Here is a 24,693-nt window from a genome sequence, read left to right as displayed (position 1 = left end):
CTGCCCAAATATATTTGGCCGTATGAAAGTTGCTTGGCCGTGAAATCAAAATTTTGGCCGAATACCGGTTTTCAATACAATATCTTCGCATGAAAATGACTGTCAGATCGTCTGACACCACCAGTCTTTCCCCCCGCCCCGCCACCAAAACAAAAACAAAACCCCACGTCATCAGACAGAACCCATGAGGAAAAGTAGGCCCGGATGTTCCAGCTGCCGAGGTTGTCATGCAGATGTGGCGTCACTCAGCCTCACAATCTTACAATCCCGCCCCGTTCCTGTTCTCAACCAGCTTTCCATCAGAGGATGCTCCACCGTCTTAGGCTCCACCCATTGTTGCCAAGGAAGTGAGGAATCCCCCTAAAAACCCTTATGCCCTAGCTCCCTGCTCCTCAGGATCGCTGCATTTGGCCCTGAGCTTTCCAAACGGTAGTAGCGGTTATTTGAAGTGAGCTGCCTAGCCTGGATGTAAGTAAAGAAACAGAAATTCCCATGACGTCACGTCACGTCGAATAAAGACTATTTTTTATTATTTGATTGTTTAAAAACAGTTAAAAAAACAAAAAACAATATATCCTCACGTTATATTGCATTAAAAAATTTGGCTGGAAAATTTGGCCGTGAGAGAAAATAATTTGGCCGTATTTTGACTTGAGTTTGGCCGCAGAGCCAAACTGCGATCTGGCAACCCTGCTCCCGGGGTCCCCACAAGCTTTTTCACTCCCACTGGGTTCCTGCAGTCCTTAGGCCTGACTCCCACCCCAAGAGACCTCACAGACTCCTCCTTTTTACCTTTTGAAGATCTCTGAACCTCATATGGGGGAAAATGGACAAGCCACCCATCCCTGGGCCACATGACTATGTCATGGAAGCAACAGTCATTTTCATTGCGCCTGGGATTCATTCCTGGGCCACCTGGTGGACTTGTGGAAGCAGCCGCCATTTTGCCACGGCTGCCTCAGGGCCAAAATGTCGGCTGCTTCTGGGTCATTGTCAGGTGGAAGAGGGAGAAACTGCTGTTTTGCTACCTTAACACTGTGCAGACCACCTTAAGGAATTGTGGGTGCATTGAAAATGACGGCTGCCTCAGGGAGATCTTCAAAATGTAAGTGTATGATGGGTGACTGGTGGCCCAGTGAAAAAAAGCAGTGTAAAATTTCACATGTAGAGGCTCTTCTGCCTTGCAGATGAACCTGATGGAAACAAGCTGTAGGAATATTGAGTTGAGGAGAAAAGGGATTGTGGCTTTGATCACAAGATCTCCAGGTTTATTAGCAACTCGTGCTGGGATCTCCTTTTCTTGGAGGTGCCTGTGATGGCTGTTGGCTGATAGCAGCACCATATTGCTGATGTATTTCTTGCATCCCTCTTGATGGGGGCGATTTAAGGGGGAAACAATACACTGGAAAATGTTTCATTTTTAAAAATGCATTGAGTAAGAATTCTCAATTGCTTTTGAGAAGGAAAAAAATGGGTGTCAGTATCACTATGAACAAGACGCTCAGGGTCACCTCAAACTGCAAGATGTGCAACAAGTTTTAATAATAAATAAATTTAATAAAAAAGCAACATAAAGCCCCTTGCTCTCCACACAGTGGGTTTCTAACACACTACAATTGTTCAGCTAGTTGTAATCTGTCACTTGTGCATTCTGCATCTCTATGACCAATCTGTCTTCCTCAATTTCCTTCCTTCCTCATGATAAATTTAATTGTTTTGAATTTCAATCATACATCAGTCCAGCCACTTTGTGCTTCTGATGATGTGATCTGCATTCTTTGAATAAATTATGGATGAGAGAAATGCTGTGGAGATAGTATTCTTGCACTTCAGCAGAACAAGAGCACACAACAGATATAAACTTAATGTAAACCACTCCAAACTCAATTGCAGGAAGTACAACTTCAGCATCAGAGGTCAATTCTGGAACTCACCACCGGATTCTGTTGTCACTTGCTCAGACCCCTCACTCCTTTATCCTCAAACTAACCTCTATTGACCTCACCCCATTCCTAAGAGGTCTGTAAGGGGTGTGCATAAGTGCACAATCGTGCCTACCGTCTCTGTCCTATTGTCCCCAATTATTAGTTCCTATTTCTTATATTTAAACTTACATTTATTCCTATTCCTATTGCATTGTAATACAAAATGACAAAATAAATAAATAAATAAAATTTGACAAAGTCCACCACAATTTCTTGGTAGGGTAGAACAATGTGGGAGATACAGCATAGCACCATCCGTTGGATTTGCAATTGGCTGACTAACCACACCAATCCTCAATGGAACTGCATCTACATTGAGGGAAGCATGCAGTCAGGTATCTCAAGGTTTGGTCTTGGGCTCAATACATCTTCATAAATGATTTAGATGAAGGGCTAAAAGGGGAACCGATCAGATTTGCAGATGACATCAAGCTTGGGGGGGGGGGGAAGCCACTTTTGAAGATAGGCTCAAAACCCAAAAGGAACTTGACTGACTTGAGATTGGGCCAACAAAATGCAGGCAAATTGGTTGTGAATAGAGGTAGAAGATCGTCATCAGACTTGGGCTGGTGAGTGGACATGGCCAGCACAGGAGCTTGGTGAGTGCGCATTAGCAGACAGTATATGGCAGCAGCCACAGTCTGAGTCTTATTTTTGGGGAAGTGTCCTCTTAAGTGTTTTGCTCAAGCTGCTTGGTAATAAGACTGAAATCTAATTCCTGTGGAGATTGGAAAGGCTGTTCTGAGCAATTCCTCCTCTTAGTGAGATTTAGGCTCTGCAAGAATGTAGATAGAAAGAATATCTCATATCTAGATGTGGTGTAGAAGCAAGGAGGGTGGATGCTTTCAGTTATTGTTCCATGTTTCATTATTCTATTAGTATTCTATTAATAAGATGAAGATGAAATCATGTAGTGGCTGGGCACACAAACAAGATCTTCATAAATTTTTATGGCACAGCACTCTCTAATCTCGAGAAGCAAAGAACGTCTTCAAGTTTGACTCAGGTGCAAAAGTAGGTTTTTAGCAGTTAACCTGCACCCCCACTTTGCTGCTGTTTCCTTGGCAAGATTTTTTGGAAGATTTCCCCTTTCCAAGGCCTGAGAAGAGGGACAGGCCAAGGTCTCCGAGATGGCCTTGTGCTTAAAGCAGGACCAGAAATAAACATTTCCCATGTTCTAAGCTGGTGACATCTCCCATGTTCTAGGCTGGTTCTAGCCTGGTGACGACGAGACCCACAAAATCCCCTTGTGGGATTTTTCCCACAAAATCTATCCATTCAGCTGTTCCTCCTACTCTAGCCTCACATTCAAGGCTGCAGCTTTCAAGATTGAGTATCCTCTAAATCAGCAGTCGCCAATCGGTGGGCCGTGGCCCACCGGTGGGCCTTGAGTAAATTTTGGTGGGCCGCAGAGAAATCTCACCCCCAGAGCAACCACCCCAAAGCAATTAATCCAGGCTGTGCAGAAACACAAGGCTGCGCCGCCCACATTGCCTGCAGGAACGGAGCGTTCGCCCACTCACTCCTTACCCAACAAACTTGCCTGCTAACATTGCTATTTTTCCTTTTTCCGACAATCATCTGTTCTGCTGTGCCAGATTTAGATTAGCTAGGAAGCAGGAAATGGTTGGATTTCTTGCTTTCTAGCTAGTCTTTAGTTCTTCAGCTCTGCTGAACCTCCCTTAGGACTGAAGGTTTGCTTGCAAGCAAATTCAGTGCAAACTCATGGCAAGCAAATTTGAGAGACTGAGCTAGCCGATGGCAGATAGATAGATCACTGAATGATTCTGTGAGCAACTCAATCTGCTTGCTTTGCCTAATTTTGGGTAAAAAATGCTCTTCTTTATATAAAATTCAATATTTACATACATGGTGTGTTGTGAGTTAATTTTGTGAGTTTGCTTGCTAGCAAATTTTACAAGCAAATTTTATTTGACAGACTGAGCTAGCCAATGGCAGATAGATAGATCTCTGAATGAATCTGTGATTCTGTGAGCAACTCAATCTGCCTGCCTGCTTTGCCTGATTTTGGGTAAAGGTTGCTCTTTTTTAATAAAAAATTCAATATTTATATATTTATAATATTTACACATAAGCCATGCCCAGCCAGTCACGACCACCAAGCCACACCCACAAATTAGGCCACGCCCACAGAACCAGTTAGTGGTCCCTGGGATCAAAAATTATGAGTTTGGTGGTCCCTGAGGTCCAAAAGGTTGGCGACCCCTGCTCTAAATAATACATATTTTACACTTTTTAATTTGAACTTCAAACTTTCATTCTGAGGAAATTCTGGGACTGAAAATCTCGAGGACACAAAGTGAGAAGAATGCTGGGACTCTGCATGTGGCTTTTCTATCATTTATCATGATAAAAATGCACAGAACACTCCCAAAATGATTTTTATAGAATTGTACAATTTCTGCAAAATTAAATATCCTGCAACTTCTGCTATTGATGGCCAGATATCAAGCTAATATATCCCAATATTTTCTTTCCTCCTTCCCGTCTAATACGACATATTTGACTACAAAAAAATCAGGCAAATTCTTTGTAGTCAAATTAAAGGGTCAATTTCTCAGCTGGACTTACAATGGAACATTAGAAATAAAATTCAAGACTTCTTTACACTCATCACTGTGGGCCTCATGTGAATTTTCTTATGTGTGATAAGGGTGGAATGTTTTCTGAAACACTGTCTACATTCAGGGCACTTAAACGGTTTTTCCCCTGTGTGTATAAGCACATGATTTATAAGATTAGAGCTAGTACTGAAAGCTTTTCCACAGTCTGGACACTCGTATGGTTTCTCTCCTGTGTGAGTCCTCTGATGTATCACAAGCTGGGAACTCTGACTGAAATTTTTCCCACAATCAGGACATTCAAATGGTTTCTCTCCGGTGTGAGTCCTCTGGTGTGCAATGAGGTAGGATCTCTCACCAAAACTTTTCCCACAATCAGGACATTCAAATGGTTTCTCTCCTGTGTGAGTCTTCTGGTGTTTCACTAGGTTGGAATTCTTACTGAAACTTTTACCACAATCAGGACATTCAAAGGGTTTCTCTCCTGTGTGAGTCCTCTGGTGTATCACCAGGTCATAACTCCGACTGAAACTTTTCCCACAATTAGAACAATCAAAGGGTTTCTCTCCTGTGTGAATCCTCTGGTGTGTCACCAGGTCATAATTCCGACTGAAACTTTTCCCACAATCAGGACATTCAAAGGGTTTCTCTCCTGTGTGAGCCCTCTGGTGTATCACAAGGCTGGAATTGTGACTGAAACTTTTCCCACAAATAGCACATTCAAAGGGTTTCTCTCCTGTGTGAGTCCTCTGGTGCTTCACCAGGCTGTAATTCTCACTGAAACTTTTTCCACAGATAGCACATTCAAAGGGTTTCTCTCCTGTGTGAGTCCTCTGGTGTATCACTAGGTTAGAATTGTGATTGAAACGCTTCCCACAGAAAGGACATTCAAACTGCTTCTTTCCTATGTGAATCCTCTGGTGTCTCACAAGGTGGCAATTCTGACTGAAACTATTCCCACAATCAGGACATTCAAAGGGTTTCTCTCCTGTGTGAATCCTCTGGTGTATCACAAGCTGGGAATTCTGATTGAAACTTTTTCTACAATCAGAACATTCAAACAGTTTTTTTCCTATGTGAGTCCTCTGATGTTTCACCAGGCTGAAATTTTCACTGAAACACTTCCCACAATCAGGACATTCAAAGGGTATCCCTTCTGTGTGAATCCTCTGATGGCTAAGGAGGTGGGAATTTCTAATGAAACTTTTCCCACAATCAGTACATTCAAAAGGTTTCTCTCCTGTGTGAGTCCTCTGGTGTATCACCAGGTTGGAATTTTGATTGAAACATTTTTCACAATCAGGACATTCAAAAGGTTTTTCTCCTGTGTGAGTCCTCTTGTGTCTCACAAGGTGAGAATTTCTAATGAAACTTTTTCCACAATCAGTACATTCAAAAGGTTTCTCTCCTGTGTGAGTCCTTTTGTGTCTCACCAGGTTGGAATTTTGGCTGAAACTTTGTCCACAATCAGGACATTCAAAAGGTTTCTCTCCTGTGTGAGTCCTCTGGTGGGTCACCAGGCTGTAATTGTGACTGAAACTTTTCCCACAGATAGGGCATTCAAAGGGTTTCTCCCCTATGCGAGCCTTCTGTTGTCTCATGAGGTGGGAATTTCCAATGAAACTTTCAAACAATCTGGACACAGATATAGGATGTGAGTCCTCTGATGTATCACCATGTTGCCATGCTCACTAAAGTATTTTCTACATTGGGAACACTTTTATGGATTTTATTCTGTGTGGATCTTCTCATGCATAATCAGCTGTGGTTTGCAATCTGTGCCTTTCCTACAATAGGGGCATCTATGGAGCTTTTCCAACACTAATATTCTTGACAGCAGAAATATCTGTGATTCCCCTTTTAGTGGAGTTTTAATTAAAGCCTTTTTTTTCCTCCCAGAGCGAGGCCTGCATCACAATCTGCCCTATGTAGCTATCCACCACACTAATTTCCAGATATTTCCCTCTTTTGCAGAATAAAAAATAATCTTCCTTGATTTTTCATGTAATGTATTCTTGAGTTCTGCATAATCTGCTTATTCAAGTTTGAAATCTTTCTTAATTTTCTCTCTTTTGTCTAACAACCTCTGGAGGAGGAGGAGGAGAATTGTGTGAATGAAATGGAAAATATTTTTATTTCTGGCTTGATTTTCTTTCCTTTTCAAAGTTACTTGTTATTATCAGTTGCTCTTATTGTCAGCGTGCTCTTATTTTCAGCTTCTTTGACTATAGGATTCAAAGAAAAGTATAATGTTCATTGTTTGTGAAGTGGCTGTAGAAGATATGAAAAAAGAAAAAATTATTCGGTACAACAAAAAAGCAAACATACCACAATGCTAAAATAACCTCTTAAATTAATCATGATTCATTTTACACCTGAAAGATTACCCAGATCCAAGTTCAAATATCCATTCAATCATGAAATTCCCTAGTTAATTTGGGTCAATCACAAATTCTTAGCACTACAAAGTCTTATCACCAAATATATCTGAAAATGCTCAGTACAGATTATTCTAATTGCAGACATATGCTCACAAAGAGAAATACAGATACAGACACTACAAATACATAAAAGTCAAAAATCCATGTCTTTCAAGCCTGAAAAAATATTCCGAAATGGTTAGTTAAACCTGAGATAATTATAGAAACGTGGGGTTTTAATTGATGAAATGAGGTCTCTGCCAGATTTGAAGCACCCATTTTGCTCATGGAAGTCCTCAGTTCCAAATATGGGCAGAAAATACTGTCTACAACTCCTCTGGTGACATCCCAATTCAAGCAGTCCTCACTTATTGACCACAATTGGGACTGCTATCTGGACACTAAGCAGTCCGATCATAAGCATGTTGTCACATGAGACTGCCAGCTTATTATATCTGTGCAGTTGTTAAATCACTGTGGGTTGTTAAAGGCAGTTTCACATGATGTTACACCCTTTTCAGAAAATCTAAATAGACTATACTGAATTACCTTTGGCGGGGAGGATGAAATATTTGTGCGTCATTGTGGATCATTTGACTAGATGGGTGGAAGCATTCCCTTATGTAAATGCAAATAAATGTCTTCCCTTGGCATTGCTGAGAATACAAACTCAACCTAGAAAAGATGTGGGAATATCACCATTTGAAATGTTGTTTGGGGTACCATATATGGGGAGGGAAGGTTTTACCAAGAATTGAATTAAAAGACAAAATGGTTAGAAAATAAGTACAAGAACTGCCCAGATGTTTTTCTCTTTTGCGACAGAAAGGCATTCTTGCACAAACATTCTTGGCTGAGGAATTCTGGGAGTTGAAGTCTGCAAGTCTTAAAGTTGCCAAGTTTGGGGACCCCTGGTTTAGCTTATAGTATTGTTTAAAATAATAAGGGGAAGTTGGGAGGGCTTTGTGTAGGGGATATAAATGTATAGCTTGAATATGGGATTTTGCGCTTCATGATCTCAATCCACTTTGGGAAGGGACGAGAAGGCCTGCCTTTGCAAACACATTTTTAATCTTTGTACATCAGAATTGTCTGTCGAATTTGTGAGTATAAATTTTGGAACATTTTAAATCTCACTAACAATTGTTCATCAACAATTTCAATGAGGGAATAAAAGGAGAACTCCTCAAATTTGGAGATGACACTAAGTTGGCAGGAATAGCCAATACCTCAGAAGATAAGTTCAAGATATAGAAGAATCTCGATAGATTTCAACACTGGGCACTATCTAACAAAATGAAATTCAATGGAGAAAAAAATGTTTTACACTTAGCCAAGAAAAAGCAAATGTAAAAGTACAAAATAGGTACAACCTGGCTCAACAGCAGTAACTTCAAGATGAACCTTGAAATCCTAGTGGACAATCACTTAAATATGACCCAATAGTGTGATGCAATGGCCAAAAAAGCCAAGACAATCCTAGGCTGCCTAAACAGAGTGATAGAATCAAGAACACATGAAGTGCTAATACCAATTTATAAGGCTTTGGTAACACCACACTTGGATTACTCTATAAAGAGGCCAGAGAAGAACAGTGAGGATGATTTTTGGGGGGCGGGGGATGAGGAGAGGCTGGAGGCTAAACATATAAAGAAGGGTTGCAGGAATTGGGTATGTCTAGTCTAGTGAAAAGAAGAACTAGGGGTGCCATGATAGGATGAGGTGGGTTAACCTCCAAAGCCCCTGAAAGCAGGACAAGAAACTGGATGGAAACTAAGCAAGAAGATAAGCAGCCTAGAACTGAGAAATTTCCTGACACCAAGAACAGTTAACCAGTGGAACAGTTTGCCTTCAGACGTTGTGGGTGCTCCATCACTGGAGGCTTTGAAACAGATACCGGACAGCCATTTGTCTGAAATGCTTGAACAGGAGGTTGGAACAAATGATATTGGGTCTCCTGTTTGGAACAGAAGACCTCCAAGGATCTTTCCAGTTGTGTTACTCTGTTACAAACCACCAGTGACGGAGCAGCACAACCTCTGGAGGGGAGTGATCCCCAAAGATTCAACCCTGTCTTGAAAGAGATTTTATTTTAAAAAATCTTCCCGCCAGCAGAAAATTGCAGCCACCAGTTTTAACAGCGTGCAATACCAAAGGGCTTAAATTTGGGGAGGGAAGCAACCGGCAGCACCAGCTTCCAGGCGGTGGAGGAAACCCAACAGCACTACTTGCTTCCGGATCCTTCTCTAACCTGTCCTCATCTTACCTGGCAGCCGCCGCTTCAACCCGGGGAACAGCCCAACAACCAAACTTCGCACCACCTACCGCCCCATGAGTGATTAAGCAGAGGAAATTCCTCTGCGCTTCTTCTCTCCTCCCATCCTTTCTAGCAATGCGGTACTCGATGGTTTTAACGCCTTTATTATGTATTATGCGCTTTTCAGGCACAAATGTTGCCTATCCCAAGGGGTTTTTAACCTTCGTAACTTTCAGACTTGTGGACTTCAACTCCCAGAATTCCTCAGACAGCTTGGCTGGCTGAGGAACTCTGGGAGTTGAAGTCCACAAGTCTTTTAAAAGTTGCCAAGGTTTGGAGATCCCTGGCCTATTCGACTGCCATCTTCTGATAGCAAGGCAGAAAAATATGTCTTTTGCAAGATGTTTTCGCTGATTAAATGCTATCAAATCGTTACGAACTTCTAGCAACTGGCTTTTGCAACTGAGCCAAATGAAATAATAAGCTGCTACTCAGCTTACTGAGATTAGCTCCATGCTTGCTGAGTCCTAAAAATTCATGAAGGTTTTATAGAATTACATAATCAGCTTTCTTAGGGGTGTGACTCTCAGTGGAAGTCAAAGCCTCTCTACATCCAAAAACTTAAAAAGAGTGATTTCCTGTGCCTCCCAAGGATTTAGGACATTGGCAGCACCAGGCTAGATGCTCCAGGGAAGAGAGCTTCACTCCTGCTGGTCAAAGCTGTTTCCAAAAGCACCAACCACAAATTGTCATTCCTCGAGGAATTTTTTTTTAAATATCTGCTAAATGCCAAAGGCCATATATTTCTGTAAATTTGCTTGCACTGAGGTCTCCATTTAAGTCACGGAGAGAAAAATATGCAGCAAAGCCTAGAAAATGGAGCCTAAGAAAGAGGGGCTGATTGCCTATATATGGTGGAAGAAATGTTTCCAAAAAAATGTAAAAAAACAAAGGCCAAAAGTAGACTAGCCCATTAAACACACAGCTAGGCTAACCTTTTTAGAAGGATACGTTACAAAGCCTTTTTTAATGCAGATTTAATAAGATATGGGTGGTATGAATAGTGGCTATTGGTTCTGGGCTCTATTGTGTGGAAGAATCTGGAATAAAATAACTCCAACATTTTATTGATTTCCTTTTCATTCAGGAACTTAAGGTGGCATACAAAGCACTTCCTGGGTAGCATTTTGTAATTTACAGAGTAAATGTCCTCCAGCCTGCACAACCTTACCGATACATACTTTGGGCCTCTCAATATTCCATAGTGTATGCTTAACCTAACACTGAATTAGAACTCATGGCTTTCCATCCAGTGTTCTTGAGGATGTTTGGGTTTGGTGCCTTTTAAGTCAGTCAACTCAAGCAGTTTCCCCCTATGCTGCTGATAGGCCTGGCCAAAGCTGAACTCAGTATTTCCAGTCCGTCCTTAAGGCACTTTAAGGCAGGACTGGAACTGAGTATTTCCCAGTCTCTAACCTAGTGCCCTCACCACTACACCAACCTGGTTCATCATCTTCCCCACAAAATCTACCCATTGAGCTGTTCGTGCTACTCCAACAGTCCAACATCTTTGCAATTGGCTCATCCTTACCCTCCAGACAACTAACGTCTTTCAATCTGAGTGTCAGCCTCCAAGAATCCTTCTTCTGATTGTCTTTCCAGCTGCCATAGAAACAGGCAGGGAAGAATAATTGGGCTGGGGGCGGAAGGGTTGTTGGGGGTTTAAGTAGATGAAATGTAAAAGTTGCTATGCTTACTTGCTTACTGTGCAGATGTAACCTCTTATCTCTGTAAGGCAAGGTCAACCGTCTTGGCATACCAGTGTGAAACATCACCTGAAGATGCCCCACATGACATTACACACATCTCAGACTGGATGGCCGGTTTGAACTGTTGTGGGGGTGGAAACACGGGGCAACTTTCTATGTATGATTTTTTCACACCTATTGCCTCAGATTTTGTATTCTTCTGATGCTACCACTTCAATTTTAAGTAAAAGTCCTTTTCTCTACAACAATGGAGTCTGGGGTTTTCTTTCTTGGATTTTGAATGGAGTCTCACCTGACACTGAGCTTCAGACTTCTGAAATGGGAGTATTCCTGTGTGGGCTGGGGACGTCTGGCCTGGACCTCTGTGGCATTTGGGCTGCCTTTTAATTTGCTCAAGTTTGTTAGAGACATCATGTTAGTAAGTTTTGGGAGTCTAATTTATATTTTTATTGTAAAGAGGGGTTTTGTTGTTGTTGGGTATTCTATTGGAAGAAAAATCCAATCCCGTTCCAACCTGGTGCAAAGGCGCTGGAAATAAAATAGAGGTTGCTTAGAAAGGAAGGTTGTTTATTGACGAACAGAACTACCTACAGCATGTGGTTCTGGGACAACTGACAACTTAACTGGATGAGTGCAAGGATTTTTAGTTTCTGAAATGCTGTAGGAGTTGTGCAATGTAGTGAGCCTGGTGTCTTTTGCTGTTCTAATGCTGGCGGGTTAATCCTATTATGGCCTAAAGGTCATGTGCTGCTCTTAGAATTTGGGTAGAGGGGGATGTAAATTTAATCCCATCGCTAGAAGTGAAGGTGTTTTGTTTGTGAATAGGCTGGCTAAGTCTTTCTCAATGGGCACAAAATAGCCATCTCTAAAGACTTCAGGAATCTGCTGGGAGCTATTAAGAAAGACTGAGGCTGCTTTCTGCCTTTAAGAACATGTTTCTCCATTTTTCCCTTGGGGAAATATAATATTCTGCCTTTTAATATTCGCCAAAATATTTCATTCTTCTAGGAGGGGGGCATCCCACACTCCTACTTCTCTCATGTTAGTTTTAATGTGTCTTCTTTTTATTTTGTAATTCATTTAATATTTCTGCTCTGAACTTAATCCTTAATCATGACATAAACTATTATTTTTATGCAGAGATTCATACCTGTGGTTGGAAGTTAAAACCAACTCCTCTCCTAGGAAAATGATATAGTTTAGGATATACTAAAAAGGCAGAATATTTCCCCTAAAAAGAAAAGTAGAAACTCAAGAGACAGAAATTCACCCCCTCCCCTTTGCTAATAAGTTATTACTCTGGCCTGGGCCAGTCTATTTTACATAACAAAGACCTACTCCAGGTAAGAGCCATAATAGCGAATTGCCCAAAGCCCTTTCATTACATCATCATCCACCAAGGGTCAACTCTGTAGGACAGCCTACAGAGTTGCCCCTGCATGGCCCCATGGGAGCCCGACAACCAATCAGAATATGAGCTCAAAATCAAATCCCAACAAAGGGCACAAAACCATCTTTCCCCTTTTTCTTCACCCAAGGCATGTGATCCTGTCCACCATTAAACCATCTTTCCAAGCAGTCACCGTGTTTCCAGTATCTTTCTTCCCCACTTGGAACTGAACCCAGGATATTTCTTCCAATATACCCATTGCCTCGCTTTCTTGCCTTCTGCAGCTTTGATTGTGTGCATCAGACATCTCCAAGAAAAGAAAAAAATGCACTCTTTGCAATGAACTCTTGCAGCAGCCAGTAAAGCCAGAAATGCCTTCAAGTTCTTCTTTTTCCTCTCTTAGCGTCCAACTTTATTCCCCAAAGAAATAAGAAATCTATGGATAATAAATATAATTTGTCCTCACTGGGATGGATTCTAAGCATTGCTTTAGATTAGAATGCACGATTACGCACTACAGTAAAGACTTGTCAAAGATTCAGAGGCTTTGGCCATTTCAAGGGTTTTTTAAAATATTCTTAATTATGAGACATGATGAAAGCTATGGGGGGGAAAAGAGACACCAAAAATGAATGAAACATTAAATATAATTTTAATGTTTTAAAAATTAGAGACTTTCAACATGTTTAAGTTGGAAACTACCTGGAGCTGCAGGCTCAGGCCAAAAGAGGTTCTTGATTCCTCCTCATCCCTGACCTGGTGTCCTTTTGCAGAGGGGTCCTATGCAAAGTGATCCACTAGAAACAAAAATTATAACCAGTCCTCTGAATCGTGTTGGTGAAATGAGCAAACCTGCAATTCTTTGGTGTCTCCTAAACTCAGCAAAATCAGAATTATTCATTTCCATAGCGAAAATTCCAGTTTTCTGCTCCAATGATTGTTCCTCTCTTTACTTGTAGGGATTATTTGGAAAATTTTAAAAAGCCCTGAGGAACGAAAGAAATGGAACCAATCTTCCGTGTGTTGGGAAGACAGCTTTACATTATCTTACCCCCAGATTCACAGCAATGCTGACAATGCCCATTTCTTTCATTCTCAAAAGCTATTTAAACAGCCATACAATGCTCTTTGTAGTAATAAAACATCTTCTACCGTATAATTTATTTCTTACAGCTCCAACACCAAGGCATTTGCAACAGATTTGACAGCATTTTGACGCTGTTACCATTGGGGTAACAAGCAGGCACCTCCAAGAAAAGATCCCGGCAGGGATTGTTAACAAACCTAAGAACTCTGTATTCGAAACCACAATGTTTTTTTCTGCTAAAGCTACAACCTCTATGCTTATTTTTTTACAATGTATTTTTTTAGAAGCTTCAGCAGCTTACTGGAACCACTCAGAAAGGTTACTTATGACTCACAGACATTTTGTACAAAGGATATGCTGGCTGGGAAATTGTGGCCTCAAAATCTGAAAAACACCCAGAGTGCAGAACACTGAAATTCTGCATGTTGCGTTTCTATGTTCTATAATGTTCAATTTGCAAATTGCACCATTTGTATTAATGTAAACATAGTCACTTCTGCAGATGGCCAGATATGTATTGTTTACCTTTATCAAACTAACATTTTCTATTTTTTCTCACTCATCCTTAATGTCTCATGAGACATTTGACTAACAAGAATCAGGCCAATTAATTGTTCATTTTGACTTCCAATAGGACACCAGAAATGAATTTCAAGACTTCTCTAAACTTATCTCCTGCATCATGTGAACTTTCTTGTGCACAGTAAGGGAGGAACTGTTTGTGAAACACCGTCCACAGTCCAGGCATTTGAATGGTTTCTCCCCTGTGTGTATACCTACATGATTTATAAGACCAGACTTGGTACTAAAATCTTTCCCACAATCTGGACACTCATATGGTTTCTCTCCGGTGTGACTTCTCTGGTGTATCACCAAATCTGAATTCCGGAGGAAACTTTTCCCACAATCTGCACATTCATATGGTCTCTCTCCTTTGTGAATCTTCTTGTGTATCATCAGATGAGAATTCTGACTGAAACTTTTTCCACAATCTGCACACTCATATGGTTTCTCTCCTGTGTGAGTTCTCTGGTGTATTGCCAGGCTGGAATTTCGACTGAAATTTTTCCCACAATCTGGACATTCATAAGGTTTCTCTCCTGTGTGAGCCCTCTGGTGTCTCACTAAACCAGAATTCTGACTGAAACTTATTCCACAATCTGGACACTCATACGGTTTCTCTCCCGTGTGAATCTTCTGGTGTATCATCAGGTGGGAATTCCGACGAAATTTTTTTCCACAAACCAGACATTCATATGGTTTCTCTCCTGTGTGAGTCCTTTGGTGTCTCACCAAATCAGAATTCTGACTGAAACTTATTCCACAATCTGGACACTCATACTGTTTCTCTCCTGTGTGAATCTTCTGGTGTATCATCAGGTTGTAATTCCGACGAAATTTTTTTCCACAAATCAGACATTCAAATGGTTTCTCTACTGTGTGTGTTTTCTGGTGTTTCACCAGGCTGAAATTCTCACTGAAACATTTCCCACAATCAGGACATTCAAAGGGTATCCCTTCTGTGTGAATCCTCTGATGGCTAAGGAGGTGGGAATTTCTAATGAAACTTTTCCCACAATGAGTACATTCAAAGGGTTTCTCTCCTGTGTGAGTCCTCTGGTGTATCACCAGGTTGGAATTTTGATTGAAACATTTTTCACAATCAGGACATTCAAAAGGTTTTTCTCCTGTGTGAGTTCTCTGGTGTGTCACGAGGTGGGAATTTCTAATGAAACTTTTTCCACAATCAGGACATTCAAACAGTTTCTCTCCTGCATGTGTTTTCTGGTGGCTAATAAGGTTGGAATTTTGACTAAAACCTTTACCACAATCAGGACATTCAAACAGTTTCTCCCTTGTGTGAGTCCTTTTGTGTCTCACTAGGTTGGAATTTTGACTGAAACTTTTTCCACAATCAGGACATTCAAAAGGTTTCTCTCCTGTGTGAGTCCTCTGGTGGTTCACCAGGCTGTAATTGTGACTGAAACTTTTCCCACAGATAGGGCACTCAAAGAGTTTCTCCCCTATGCGAGTTCTCTGTTGTCTCATAAGGTGGGAATTTCCAATGAAACTTTTACACAATCTGGACACAGATATAGGATGTGAGTCCTCTGATGTATCACCATGTTGCCATGCTCACTAAAGTATTTTCTACATTGGGAACACTTTTATGGATTTTATTCTGTGTGGATCTTCTCGTGCATAATCAGCTGTGGTTTGCAATCTGTGTTTTTCCCACAATAGGGGCATCTATGGAGCTTTTCCAACACTAATATTCTTGACAGCAAAAATATCTGTGATCCTCCTTTCAGTGGAGTTTTGATTAAAGCCTTTTTCTTCCTCCCAGAGCGAGGCCTGCATCACAATCTGGCCTATGTAGCTATCCAATTGACCCTTTCCACCACACTAATTTCCAGATATTTCCCTCTTTTGCCGAATAAAAAATAATCTTCCTTGACTTTTCATGAAATTATGCTTGAGTTCTGCATAATCTGCTTATTCCAGTTTGAAATCTTTCTTAATTTTCTCTCTTTTGTCTATCTACTGCTGGAGAAGGAGAATTGCGTGGTTTTCTGAAGGAAATGGAAAATATTTTTATTTCTGGCTTGATTTTCTTTCCTTTTCAAAGTTGCTTGTTATTATCAATGGCTCTTATTGTCAGTGTGCTCTTATTTTCAGCTTCTTTGCCTATAGGATTCAAAGAAAAGTGCAATGTTAATTGTTAATAAAAAAAACAATTGTAGATATGAAAAAAAGTTATACATTACAACAAAAAAGCAAACATGCCACAATGCTAGAATAACTTCTTACATTAATCCTGATTGATTTGACACCTGGAAGACTGTTACGATGCAAATTCAAATATCCATTCACTCATGAACTTCTTTTGTTGATTTGGGTCAATCACAAATTCTTAGCACTACAAAGGCTTATCACCAAATATATCTGAAAATGCTCGGTATAGATTATTCTAATGGCAGATATATGCTCACAAAGAGAAATACAGATACAGACACCTACAAATAAATAAAAGTCAAAAATCCATGTCTTTCAAGCCTGAAAAAATATTCCAGAATAGTTAGTTAAACCTTTTGAGATAATTTTAGAAATGTGGGGCTTTGATTGATGAAATAATGTCTCTGCAAGATTTGAAGCACCCATTTTGCTCATAGAAGTCCTCAGTTCCAAATATGGGCAGAAGATACTGGTGATCACCACAATATTGGGAATTGGGATATCACTCCTCTGGTGATATCCCAATTCAAGCAGTCCTCACTTATTGACCACAATTGGGACTGGTACCTGGACACTAAGCAGTCCAATCATGAGCATGTTGTCACATGAGACTGTCAACTTACACCTGTTCCTCTGCAGTTGTTACTCAAATTACTGTGGGTTGTTAAAGGCAATTTCACATGACTGTGGCTTGCAAATTCCTGCCGGTATCTCCACTGATTTGTTTGTCAGAAGCTAGCTGGGAAGGAAGGGGTCAATCTATTTTCTAAAGCGCCTGTGGGCCAGACAAGGAATAATGGATGGAAACTGAACAAGGAGAGATTCAACCTGGAAATAAGGAGAAACTTTCTGACAGCGAGAACAATCAACCAATAGAACAGCTTGCCCTCGGAAGTTGTGGAAGCGCCATCCCTTGAGACTTTCAAGAAGAGATTGGACTGCCATTTGTCAGAAATGGTGTAGAGTCTCCCGTTTGGGTGGGGGATTGGACTAGATCAGTGGTCTCCAACCTTTTTTGTACCAGGGACCAGTTTCACGCAGAAACACTTTTTCAAGGACTGGTTAGAGCTTTTTTTATTTTTATTTTTTATTTTATTTACTATTACACTATAATATCAACTCACCAAAATGGAGAATCAGTGGGAGCTCTGGGCTTGTTTTCATGCAACTAGACGGTTCCATCTGGGGGTGATGGGAGACAGTGACACTCGAATTGTATTCCTTATATCCAGTCTACTCCGTGGTCTTTGCTGTCAATGCAGAAAACCCCGCCTCACAAAGATAAGAGGTTGAAAATGGAAGCAGGACTTTCAGTGCTTTTGTGGCAATGTCAGGATGTTCTGCTTTGACTTTACTCCAGAATGCAAAGAGATTTGAAGTTGTTTCAAAGATGGATTTAAGGCCACCATCATTTGCAATTTCAACTAGTTGCTCCTCTTCTTGTAGGGTTAAAGTTGATTCCCCTGGCTTGTTCACAAATGGGTTCCGGATCCATTCCTTCCCCAGCCTTGCGATGGGGAAGTAATGCTCAAACTCTTTTGAAAGCTGCAACAGGTGATCATGCACTAACTGGGTGAACGAAGGTCCAAACTCAGTCTCTTCCATAATCCCTGCTACTATGTGAAACATGTCAAATATCCCTGTGTTCACTCTCCATCTCCATAACTCCAGTTTGGCTTTGAATGCTGCAACCTTATCTGCCAACTTGAAAACGGTTGTCATTTTCCCCTGAAGTGAGAGATTTGAGTTCACTGAGCAGGTTAAAAATGTCACACAGGTAAGCAAGTTTCAAGATCCAATCAGCGTCACTGAAGTATGCTGCCAGTGGTGACTGTTTTTCCAAGTAAAATCTCTGCAGTGACTCTCTTAACTCAAAAACTCTTGCCAGTGATTTACCTCTTGAAAGTTATCTCACTTCTGTGTACAAGAGGAGGCGTCTATGTTCTGCATCCATCTCTTCACAGAGCTGTTTGAACAGACGTGAATTCAGGGCATGTACTTTTATGTGGTTAATAATTTGTATCACAGCTTGCAAAACGCTGTTAAGCTCAGGTGGCATTTTTCGGCTTGCCAGCATTTCGCTACGGATGACACAGTGTGTGGACTCACATTCAGAGGCGACCTCCTTGATCCGCGTTGTCAGACCTGAAAGCCGCCCAGTCATCGCAGCCGCTCCGTCTGTGCATACACCGACACAGTGCGACCAATTAAGCCTCCCTGATATGTACTCATTCAAGGACATGAATAACTCTGCAGCTGTGGTGTTAGTTGGCCGAAACAGTGAGCATAGCAAATCCTCATGTACATCCTGAAAAATGTATCTCACAAAAACGAGCAATATTGCTTTGCTGTCAACATCTGTAGATTCATCCACCTGAATCGCGTACCATGGTGACTCATTAATCCTCTCAAGTAACTGTGCCTCGATGTCCTCTGCTATTTCATTCATTGTTGTTACGGTGCTCGCTGAAAGGGGGATGTTTTCAACCTTTTTCACTGCAGCCTCTCCGAAAAGTTCACCGCAAATGTCCTTTGTAGCAGGCAAAATCAATTCTTCCCCAATAGTAGAGGGCTTCTTAGCTTTAGCAATGCGGTCCGCAACCAGGAATGATGCTTTTAGCACGGACACATTTGTTGAAGTAGTGGCCTTCAATAATTGTTTCTGTCCTTCATTTTCCCGTTTTTTTCTTTCAAAATATTCTAAGGGCTTTTCTTTCAATGCTGGGTGTTTTGTCTCCAGGTGGCGGTGCAGTTTTGATGGTTTCATGCCTTCATTAGTAATTCTGTCACCGCATATTACACAGAGTGGGTGGGGGGCTTGTGAATCACCTGTTGCGATGAACCCGTAACTCAGGTAGGAATCTTGGTATTTTCTTTTAAATGCCGCTTTCTTTTTGCAGGCAGTCTGTGACCCGTCTGCTGTCTCATCGTTGTCTCGTTTACCCTTTCCAAAAAAGCTCTCCAGTGAACTCTGTTTCTGGCTCATTTTGCAAGGGCTAGCTTGCTAGATGAGATTAGCTAGATTGATAGCAAGAGGTGTAGAGTTGTAATTGCAGGAATGTTCTTATCTTGGATGGCAAACCAATGGGGAAAATGTATTAGAATCTTCCAGTGGCAATAACATAGACTTTAACTAGAGATAATTAATTGTAATAATTACTATGCTAAACAGTAATGAAAGTTAAGCAATAACCAAAGTTAACCAATGTTGGAGGATTACTAAAAATGTGTATAAATGCAAGACTAGACTCCAATAAAGTCATCATGATTCAGTTGATGATGATCAAACAAAAATATATGTTTGGCAAAATATGTTTTCTCCAAAAGCGTTTTGTAAGGTAATAATCTGCAATTCAGATTTTACATTTAGGATGGGTTTGATCTCCCATATGGTCTTCAGCTTTCCACAATCTCAACAATTGTAAGGTGTGTGGGGAATTCAGAGAGTCCAAGTCCATACATTTTAAAGATTTGTCATATATATATAGTAGGGGTTGCACTAAACATATGTAAGTGCTAAGAAACCCTTTGCCTATCCAGTGTTTTCAACTCCAGCAATTTTAAGATTATGTGGACTTCAACTCCCCAAATTACCCAGACAGCATTCCGGACTTCTTAAAATTGAGAAACACTGCTCTTCACTTTAAATACACTAAATGTTAAACAGATAGCTACACTTTCCCACTCATCCCCACACATTCCCCTTCTTCCAAAATATCTACAGCCCAAATATTTTGGGCTGTAGATATTTTGCGATCCCATTCTAGTGGGATCTGGATGCCACAAAATGGATGCTGGTAGACCGCCATTCTTCTTGGTTCATTTGATCATGATATGGAGACAATATTCCACTCATTGAAAAGCTAGTTATGACTTAATTATAATCAAAGTTGGATTGGATTTAATAATCATGGTTCATGTATATGTTTTAGATACTGCTCCCCCCCACACACATTTCCTTCTTTCGGAATATTTTAAAGTGTTAAAGTTGTTGAGGTTCAGAAATGCAGGCATATAAGGAATTCTGGGGATTCATTCCAAATACCCGGAGAGCCTTCTTCTTTCCGGATCACTCTCGCCCCATTTCGCTGCAACCCCTTGCCCTCACCTAGTTTTAAGAGAATATCCAGTTTGGCTCCCTGCTGCCCCCATTGCTCTGTTCTGGCTTACCCACTTCGAGATTTAACAGCCCCTTTCCCAAACACTGGAAAGCTACCTGAGTGACCTGTAAGCCGCCTGTCGGTGAGGCGATCGAAGAACAGGTTCACCAGAGCCTTGACCAGGTCGCTGGCCGCTTCCGAAGAGGGCGAGGGCAGTTCGTTCAGGCTGGGATCCAGGTAATCGGCGGCGGCGTAGCCTCCCTTCACCAGCGCCTTGCAGAACTCCTGGCATAAGCCCGGTGAATCGGGAGCCTCCTTCTTCACCAGGGACAGCAGCTTCTCCGCGGCTACCACGTCCCCCTTTTCTCCAGCCATGCACGGCGTGGAGCTGATGTTTTTGGTCGAGGCTGAGGGACAGCATCAAAACCAGCACTTGATCCAGCACGTCGGAACAAGATGGCGCCCAAGCAAAGTAGGTGGCCCAGTCCAAAATGATCCACAGACTGGTCTGGTGGTTAGGGACCCCTGGACCAAGCAAAGTAGGCAGCCCGGTCCAAAATGATCCACGGACCGGTACGGGTCCGGGGATCAGTGGTTGGGCACCCCTGGACTAGATGACCTACAAGGTCCCTTCCAACTCTGATTATCTGTTATCAATTCACCAGTGGAACTGTTTGCCTTCAGATGTTGTGGGTGCTGCATCACTGGAGGCTTTGTAATAGAGACTGGACAGCCCTTCGTCTGAAATGATATAAAGACCTCCAAGGTTCTTTCTCTGTTACAAACCTCCAGTGACGGAGCCCCCATAACCTCTGGAGGGGAGCCATTCCCAAAGGATCCACATTCACTTGAAAGAGGCTTTTTAGATCTTCCCCCCAGTAGAGAATCGCAGCCACCAGTTTCACAGCCTGCAGCCCCAGCGGGCTCCGATCTGGGGAGGGAAGGAACCTGCAGCTGACACGCTTCGGCCCAGTTGCTTCTCTGCTTCCAGGCCGCGGAGGGAACCGAACAGCCCGACTTGCTCCCGGACTCTCCTCCCACCTGCTGCCCCCAACTCACCCGCTAGCTGCTGCTTCGATCCTGGGAAGAGCACAGAAGCCGCTCTGCACACCACCTTCCTCCCATGAGCGATCCGGAAGTTTCCCTGCGCTTCTCCTTTCATCCTTTCTAGCAATACGGTGCTCGATGGTTTTAACTCCTTTATTATGTATTAGGCACTTTTCAGGGCACGAACGCTGCCCTCTCTGACTGCCAGCTCACACTAGGAGGCAAAAGAACGCGCTTGTCCCGTCTCAACCTAAAGCATCTGCAAGATGTTTTCACTGATTAAATGCTACGTTTTTGACTTCTAGCAACCGACCTTTGCAACTGAGCCCAGTGAAATAGTGAAATGTGATTCTATGCATCTTACGATTAGCTACGTGCAGAGCCCTAAAAGTTCGTGAAGGTTTTACAGAATTACACAGTCAGCTTTCTTAAGGTTGGTGGAGATCAAAACTTCTCTATATTCCAAAACTTCAAGACCGATTGCCTGTGGCTCCCATGGCCGCACCATCTTAAGGGAGCTAACTTTACTCCTGCTGGCCGGGGTTGCATCCAAAAGCACCCAGCATGCCATGCTACGTATGTTATGTTGGTTGACCACATGCACACTTCAAACCCAAGAATACAGTAAGGCAGAAGCTTGTCCATCCCAAGGATAAAACACTCAGACACAAACTGAGTGACGAATATGCAATACAATGCAGTGAACCATGTGCAGATCTGTACATTGGGAAAACCAAACAACCAGTTCATTAGCACATGGCACAACATAGAACAAACCCATTAGGACTAGATTCACCAGTCCAGCTGCATTTACTCCTTTGGGGAAATATAATATTCTGCCTCTCTTAATATTCCTCAAAATAGTTCATTCTTCTAGGAGTGAGGTTTCCCATACTCCTATTTCTCTCATGTTAGTTTTAATGGGTCTTCTTTCTATTTTGTAATTCACTTAATATTTCTGCTCTTAATCCTTAATCATGACATCAACTATTATTTTCATGCCCAGATTCATACCCATTGCCTCCCTTTCTTGCCTTCTGGGGCTTTGATTGTGTGCATCAGACATCTCCAAGAAAGAAAGAAAAAAGCACTCTTTGCAATGCACTCTTGCAGTAGCCAGTAAAGCCACAAACTCCTTCAAGTTCTTCTTGTCCCTGTCTTAAGTGTCCAACTTTATTCTCCAAAGAAATAAGAAACCCATGGATAATATATATAATTTGTCCTCACTGGGATGGATTCTAAGCATTGCTTTAGATTAGAATGCACAATTACGCACTACAGTAAAGCCTTGTCAAAGATTCAGAGGCTTTGGCCATTTCAAGGGTTTTTTTAAATATTCTTAACCATAATGAGACGTGACGAAAGCTATGGGGGGAAAAAGAGACATCCAAAATGAATGAAACATTAAATATAATTTTAATGTTTTAAAAATTAGATTTTCGACATGTTTAAATTTGAAACTACTTGGAGCTGCAGGCTCAGGCCAAAAGAGGTTTTTGGTTCCTCCTCACCCTTGACCTGGTTGTGGGTGTCCTTTTGCAGAGGTATCCTATGCAAAGCGACCCATTAGAAAAAAAATTATAACCAGTCCTCTGAATCATGTTAGTGAAATGAACAACCCTGCAAGTCTTTGGTGTCTCCTAAACTCAGCAAAATCAGGATCATTCATTTCCATAGCTAAAATTTGTGCTCATGTAAACATAGTTACTTCTGCTGGTGGCCAGATATGTATTGTTTACCTTTATCAAACTAACATTTTCCATTTTTTTCTCACTCATCCTTGATGTCTCATGAGACACTTGACTAACAAGAATCAAGTCATAGAGTCAGGAATCAGTTGTTTATCCTGACTTCCAATAGGACACCAGAAATGAATTTCAAGACTTCTCTAAACTTATCATCTCCTGCATCATGTGAATTTTCCTGTGCGCAGTAAGGGAGGAATTTTTTGTGAAAGACCGTCCACAGTCCAGGCATTTGAATGGTTTCTCCCCTGTATGTATACCTACATGATTTATAAGACCAGACCTAGTACTAAAATCTTTCCCACAATCTGGACACTCATATGGTTTCTCTCCTGTGTGACTTCTCTGGTGTATCACCAGATCTGAATTCCGGAGGAAACTTTTCCCGCAAGCTGTACATTCATGTGGTTTCTCTCCTTTGTGAATCTTCTTGTGTGTCATCAGATGAGAATTCTGACTGAAACTTTTCCCACAATCTGCACACTCATATGCTTTTTCTCCTGTGTGAGTCCTCTGGTGTATTGCCAGGCTGGAATTTCGACTGAAATTTTTCCCACAATCTGGACATTCATATGGTTTCTCTCCTGTATGAGTCCTCTGGTGTCTCACCAAATCAGAATTCTGACTGAAACTTATTCCGCAAACTGGGCACTCATACGGTTTCTCTCCTGTGTGAATCTTCTGGTGTATCATCAGGTGGGAATTCCGACGAAATTTTTTTCCACAAACCGGACATTCATATGGTTTCTCTCCTGTGTGTGTTGCCTGGTGTATCACCAGGTTGGAATTCTGACTGAAACTTTTTCCACAATCTGGACACTCATATGGTTTCTCTCCTGTGTGAGTCCTCTGGTGTATCACCAGTTCAAAATTCCGATTGAAACTTTTCCCACAAACCAGACACTTATAAGGTTTCTCCCCTGTATGAATCCTCTTGTGTATCGCCAGGTAGGAATTCTGACTGAAACCTTTCCCACAATCTGGACACTCAAACGGTTTCTCCACAGTGTGAATCCTCTGGTGTATTATCAGCTTGCCCTGTTCACTGTAGTTTTTGCCGCATCTGGAGCACTGGTAGGACTCCTCTCTGGTGTGTGTAGTCCTTTCATGAACAACCAGGGAGCTGTTCTGACCAAAGCTTTTGTTACATTGGGAGCATTGATATGGCTTTTCATCAGTGTGGATCCTCTCATGCATAATCAGCTGTGATCTACAATCTGTGCTTTTCCCACAATAGGCACATCTGTGGATCATTTCCACCACTGACATTCTTGGATTCTCAAGGACGTAAAAAATGCTCTGAATCCCTTGGTGGATGGAGTTTTGATTCAAGCTACTATTTGCATCCTCACAGGGCGAGGCCTGTATTGTGATCTGCCTTATCTGGCTGTCCAGGTGAGCTTTTCCTTCCCACTGACTTCCAGCTATTTCCCTCTTTTTCTGAGCTAGGAAATTAACCCCCTTGATATTTGGATATATTTTTTCTACATACACTTATTTTCTCCAGTTCAAAACTCTTTTCCTGGTTTTCTCTTCCTTGCTGTTACCTGCTGGGGAAGAACAAGAGTTTTGGGG

At 41.7% G+C, this 24,693-nt stretch overlaps 6 protein-coding genes across 13 annotated transcripts in view; all 6 read right to left on the bottom strand.

The window, feature by feature from the left end:
* The window catches only part of LOC148126550 (uncharacterized), a 165,296-nt gene extending 143,886 nt beyond the window's left edge, over window positions 1–21,410 (bottom strand). The window contains exon 1 of the mRNA XM_087928328.1: window positions 21,386–21,410. The gene's annotated coding sequence lies outside the window, so the exon portion shown is untranslated. The remainder of the gene's footprint in view (window positions 1–21,385) is intronic.
* The window catches only part of LOC148126548 (uncharacterized), a 152,580-nt gene extending 131,132 nt beyond the window's left edge, over window positions 1–21,448 (bottom strand). The window contains exon 1 of the mRNA XM_087928160.1: window positions 21,386–21,448. The gene's annotated coding sequence lies outside the window, so the exon portion shown is untranslated. The remainder of the gene's footprint in view (window positions 1–21,385) is intronic.
* On the bottom strand, window positions 1,537–21,445 carry LOC148126549 (uncharacterized). Of its 4 annotated transcripts, XM_087928176.1 has the most exons (3): window positions 9,254–9,439; window positions 7,537–7,662; window positions 1,537–6,792 (listed from the first exon to the last, which is right to left on the bottom strand). In XM_087928176.1, exon 3 carries the CDS (start codon window positions 6,166–6,168, stop codon window positions 4,600–4,602), a length of 1,569 nt encoding a protein of 522 aa, XP_087784302.1. In that variant the 5' UTR covers window positions 6,169–6,792; window positions 7,537–7,662; window positions 9,254–9,439; the 3' UTR covers window positions 1,537–4,599. The 4 variants fall into 4 exon arrangements, with proteins under 4 accessions (XP_087784302.1, XP_087784306.1, XP_087784305.1 ...); XM_087928180.1 differs by lacking the exons at window positions 7,537–7,662; window positions 9,254–9,439 and adding an exon at window positions 21,386–21,445; XM_087928179.1 differs by lacking the exon at window positions 7,537–7,662.
* The window catches only part of LOC113451698 (uncharacterized), a 25,769-nt gene continuing 14,625 nt past the window's right edge, over window positions 13,550–24,693 (bottom strand). For 3 of the 5 annotated variants that reach the window (XM_026723092.2, XM_087928298.1, XM_087928299.1), the window contains exon 2: window positions 13,550–16,178. In XM_026723092.2, coding sequence (XP_026578877.2) covers window positions 14,142–15,539 — 1,398 coding nt within the window. In that variant the 5' untranslated portion in view covers window positions 15,540–16,178 and the 3' untranslated portion in view covers window positions 13,550–14,141. Of the gene's footprint in view, window positions 16,179–17,350; window positions 19,464–21,385; window positions 21,456–24,693 lie in introns of those variants that run through there. The other 2 variants (XM_026723089.2, XM_087928297.1) reach the window with 2 other exon arrangements.
* On the bottom strand, window positions 18,133–19,212 carry LOC148126551 (SCAN domain-containing protein 3-like). The gene has a single exon (XM_087922987.1). The coding sequence runs from the start codon at window positions 19,210–19,212 to the stop codon at window positions 18,133–18,135; it is 1,080 nt and encodes a 359-aa protein (XP_087779113.1).
* The window catches only part of LOC113451703 (uncharacterized), a 16,568-nt gene continuing 14,645 nt past the window's right edge, over window positions 22,771–24,693 (bottom strand). Inside the window, exon 3 of the mRNA XM_087922986.1 lies at window positions 22,771–24,611. Within this exon, the coding sequence (XP_087779112.1) occupies window positions 23,251–24,611 (1,361 nt within the window). The 3' untranslated portion in view covers window positions 22,771–23,250. The remainder of the gene's footprint in view (window positions 24,612–24,693) is intronic.

This window comes from Pseudonaja textilis, chromosome 2 (genome assembly GCF_049901715.1).
Source record: "Pseudonaja textilis isolate UNSWEBS1 chromosome 2, rPseTex1.2, whole genome shotgun sequence".
Classification (NCBI taxonomy): Eukaryota; Metazoa; Chordata; class Lepidosauria; order Squamata; family Elapidae; genus Pseudonaja; species Pseudonaja textilis.
This window is presented reverse-complemented; position numbering and strand designations above follow the sequence as displayed.

Excerpts from the sequence above, each read along its gene's own strand:
- LOC148126549 (XM_087928180.1), bottom strand. The coding sequence starts at position 6,168 with ATGAGACAACAGAAGGCTCGCATAGGGGAGAAACCCTTTGAATGCCCT.
- LOC148126551 (XM_087922987.1), bottom strand. The coding sequence starts at position 19,212 with ATGAGCCAGAAACAGAGTTCACTGGAGAGCTTTTTTGGAAAGGGTAAA.